This window comes from Salvelinus sp. IW2-2015, unplaced genomic scaffold (genome assembly GCF_002910315.2).
Source record: "Salvelinus sp. IW2-2015 unplaced genomic scaffold, ASM291031v2 Un_scaffold2887, whole genome shotgun sequence".
Lineage (NCBI taxonomy): Eukaryota > Metazoa > Chordata > Actinopteri > Salmoniformes > Salmonidae > Salvelinus > Salvelinus sp. IW2-2015.
Window position 1 is genome coordinate 16,454 of NW_019944186.1, and position 3,736 is coordinate 20,189.

Sequence of the window (3,736 nt, forward strand, 5' to 3'; positions counted from 1 at the left end):
AAGAGAAGAGGAGGCTGGTAGTAGAGAAGCTGAGTAGAGAGAAGAGCTGAGTAGAGAGAAGAGGAGGCTGAGTAGAGAAGGTGAGAGAAGATGCAATGAGTAGAGAGGAAGAGGAGGCGATAAAAGAAGTCTAAGTAAGAAGAGAGGCTGAGTAGAGAGAAGAGGAAGGCTGAGTAGAGAGGAAGAGGAAGGCGAGTTAGAAGGAGGAGTAGGAGAAGAGGCGGCTCTGGAGTAGAGAGAAGAAGAGGCTGAGTAATGAGAGAAGAAGAGGTGAGTGAGATGCTTGCAATTACTAGTCAGTTTGACAGATTGATAGGCAACTGAACTATCACAGAACGGTTGTGGGTACATTACACTGTACTGCAGGAGTCTTCCTCCAACAGGTTGTTGAGGTACATTACCTGTACTGCAGGAGGTCTTCCTTCCAACAAGGTTGTGGTGTAATTACACTGTACTGCAGGAGGTCTTCCTCCAACAGCTTGTTGTGTACGATTACACTGTAACTGCAGGGCGGTCTTCCCTCCAACAGGTTGTTTGTGTAACTTACACTGTACTGCAGGAGGTCTTCCTCCAACAGGTTGTTTGTGTACATTACACTGTACTGGCAGGGGGTTTCCTCCAACAGAGGTTGTTGGGTACAGTTACACTGTACTGCAGGAGGTTTCCTCCAACAGTTGTTGGTGTACATTAACAATTATGCAGGAGGGTTTCCTCCAAAGCAGGTTGTTGTGTACATTACACTGATACTGCAGGGGGTCTTCCTCCAACAGTTGTTGTGTACATTACACTGTACGCGGAGGTCTTCCTCCAAGCAGGTTGTTTGTGTACATTACCACTGTTACTGCAGCGGGGTCTTCCTCCAACAGGATTGTTGGGTTACATTTACACTGTACTGGCAGGAGTCTTCCTCAACAGCGGTTGCTTGTGTTACATTACAATGTAACTGCACGGAGGTCTCCTCCAACAGGTTGTTTGTTACATTACACTGTACTGAGGAGGTCTTCACCCAACAGGTTGTTGTGTACATTACACTGTCTGCAGGGGTCTTCCTCCAACAGGATTGTTGTGTTACATACACTTGTAACTGGCAGGAGGTTCTTACTCCAACAGGTTGTTAGATTTGTGTACAATTTTTTTTTACCAACTGTAAAACTGCAGGGTCTTCCTCCAACAGTTTTGTGTACATCTACACTGTTCTTGCATGGAGGTTCTTCCTCCAACAGGTTGTTGTGTACATTACACTGTACTGCCGGAGGTCTTCCTCCAACAGGTTTGTTTTGTGTACATTACACTGCTGCCAGGAGGTCTTTCCTCCACAGGTTGTTGTGTACATGTGTACTGTGACTGTAGGGTCTTCTCAACGTGGTGTGTGTGTGTGTGTGTGTGTGTGTGTGTGTGTGGGTGTGTGTGTTCTGTGTGTGTGTGTGTGTGTGTTGTGCTGGTTCATTAGCGCTGGTTGTGTGTGTTGTGTGTGTGTGTGTGTGGTTGTGTGTGTGTGTGTGTGGTGTGGGTCACTCCATGCATAAAACGAATGCAAAAAGAATAGTGAAAGTGATTACGCTGTGTGTGTGTGTGTGTGTGTGTGTTGTGTGTGTGGGTGTGGTGTGTGTGTGTGTGGTGTGTGTGTGTGTGTGTGTGTGTGTGTGTAGATAGAAATGATTTTGCATAGACGTTCCACTCACCTGTAGCTGGTGTTGTCAGAGCAGGGTTGATGTGCTCTCACCACTACGAACACGTGTTGGAAGTGAGACCGTATGTTCTTGGGGGTGAAGGGTTGAGCCCCCGGCTCCTGGAACACGATGGTCACTATGTCGTTCCCTATGTGACGCTTCCTCAGGAGCTGTGAGGAGACGGACACAACGACGGGGGGAAAACAACAAACAGATTAAAAACGGTAAACATATGAACAACATGTGCCTTTACAATCAATGACTGTAGAATGTGACACATTATTTATGATTATTTTTTAAATCATTCATTGCGTTGGAACGACAGAGAAAACAGGTCAGCGAACACACAGCCATGTAATTAGTCTCAGAGTGAAAGGAAGGGCCATCTTGGCTTCACAGCGAGTTACTACTACCACCCGGTCATTTACTTCAATTCCCTGGATTCAGTTGAAAGTGTTAAATTCAAGCGTACCTGTTGTTTGTTGTTGGGTGTGTAGGGCAGCATGGTGGACACATGGAACATCACCTCGTAGTCCTTATAGGTGGTGTACAGGGAGTGGGTTCCTGTGGAGTCAGCTGGAAGACAGACAGACAGACAGACAGACAGGCAGGCAGACAGACAGACAGACAGGCAGACAGGCAGACAGGCAGACAGACAGACAGACAGACAGACAGACGGTAACTAGAGTTAGTCAGACAGGTTCATAGTCCTTATAGTTCATGGTCCAAACACACCAAGACAGTCGTGAAGAGGGCACGACAAAACCAGAAAAGATTTGTCATGGGTCCTCATATCCTCAAAAGGTTCTACAGCTGCACCATCGAGAGCATCCTGACTGGTTGCATCACCGCCTGGTTTGGCAACTGCTCGCCCTCCAACCGCAAGGCGCTACAGAGGGTAGTGCGAACGGCCCAGGACATTACTGGGGCCAAGCTTCCTGCCATCCAGGACCTCTATACTATGCGGTGTCAGAGGAAAGCCCTAAAAATTGTCAGAGACTCCAGTCACCCGAGTCATAGACTGTTTTTTCTGCTACCGCACGGCAAGCGGTACCGGAGCACCAAGTCTTGGAGCAAAAGGCTCCTCAACAGCTTCTACCCCCAAGTTATCAGACTACTGAACAATTAATCAGACAGGAAGGCTAACAGGCTCATAGTGTAAAGGAAGTGAGGAGGGAGAGAATACAACAGCATGTGGTCAGAATCCCTTTCTATGAAAGTCTTCCTATCTATGATTGGGTCCTATTCCCTCTGCTCTGGGTCTATGATTGGGTCCTATTCCCTCTGCTCTGGGTCTATGAATGGGTCCTATTCCCTCTGCTCTGGGTCTAACACACACACACAACTACACACAGTGTTATCTCCCTCTATCTATCTCTCTCTCATGCCCAGCTTAACACCAAGAGTATTTACTAATTACTGCAACGACTAACCCTGGAAACGCGTTGTCGACGACGACACCTGAGAATGCGTGTCGATGACGACACCTGAGAATGCGTTGTCGATGACGACACCTGAGAAATGCGTTGTCGAATGACGACACCTGGAAGAATGCTGTTGCGGATGACGACACCTGAGAATGCGGTTGTCCGCGACGACACCTGAGGAACGCGTTTGTCGACGGACGACAACCTGGAAGAACGCGTTTGTTGCCGACGACGACACCTGGAACGCGTTGTTGCCGACGACGACACCTGAGAACGCGTTGTTGCCGACGACGACACCTGAGAACGCGTTGTTGCCGAGACGACACATTAGAACGCGTTGTTGCCGCCGACGACACCGATAACGCGTTGTTGCCGACGAACGACACCTAGAACGCGGTTGTTGGCCGACGAGACCACCTGAGAGCGTTGTTGCCGACGACGGACACTGAGACGCGTTGCCGACGACGACACCTGAAGAACGCGTTTGTCGACGACGACACCCTGAGAATGCGTGTTGGCGGTTGGTTCTTTTCCCATGACTTTCAATAAAACCCTGAAGAGGATAATTCCTAGAAGTAACAGGGGTAACCAAGCTATAAGAGCTCACCAGTTTTGTAGTCGATAAAGAAGACCCATCAT

At 48.5% G+C, this 3,736-nt stretch overlaps 1 protein-coding gene across 1 annotated transcript in view; it reads right to left on the minus strand.

Annotated features, from left to right (window-relative positions):
- Positions 1–3,736, minus strand: part of LOC112074943 (signal-induced proliferation-associated 1-like protein 1) — a 76,470-nt gene that overhangs the window by 14,041 nt on the left and 58,693 nt on the right. Inside the window, exons 9-10 of the mRNA XM_024142018.2 lie at positions 2,143–2,246; positions 1,683–1,840 (exon numbers count right to left, since the gene is read on the minus strand). Of these exons, the coding sequence (XP_023997786.1) occupies positions 1,683–1,840; positions 2,143–2,246 (262 nt within the window). The remainder of the gene's footprint in view (positions 1–1,682; positions 1,841–2,142; positions 2,247–3,736) is intronic.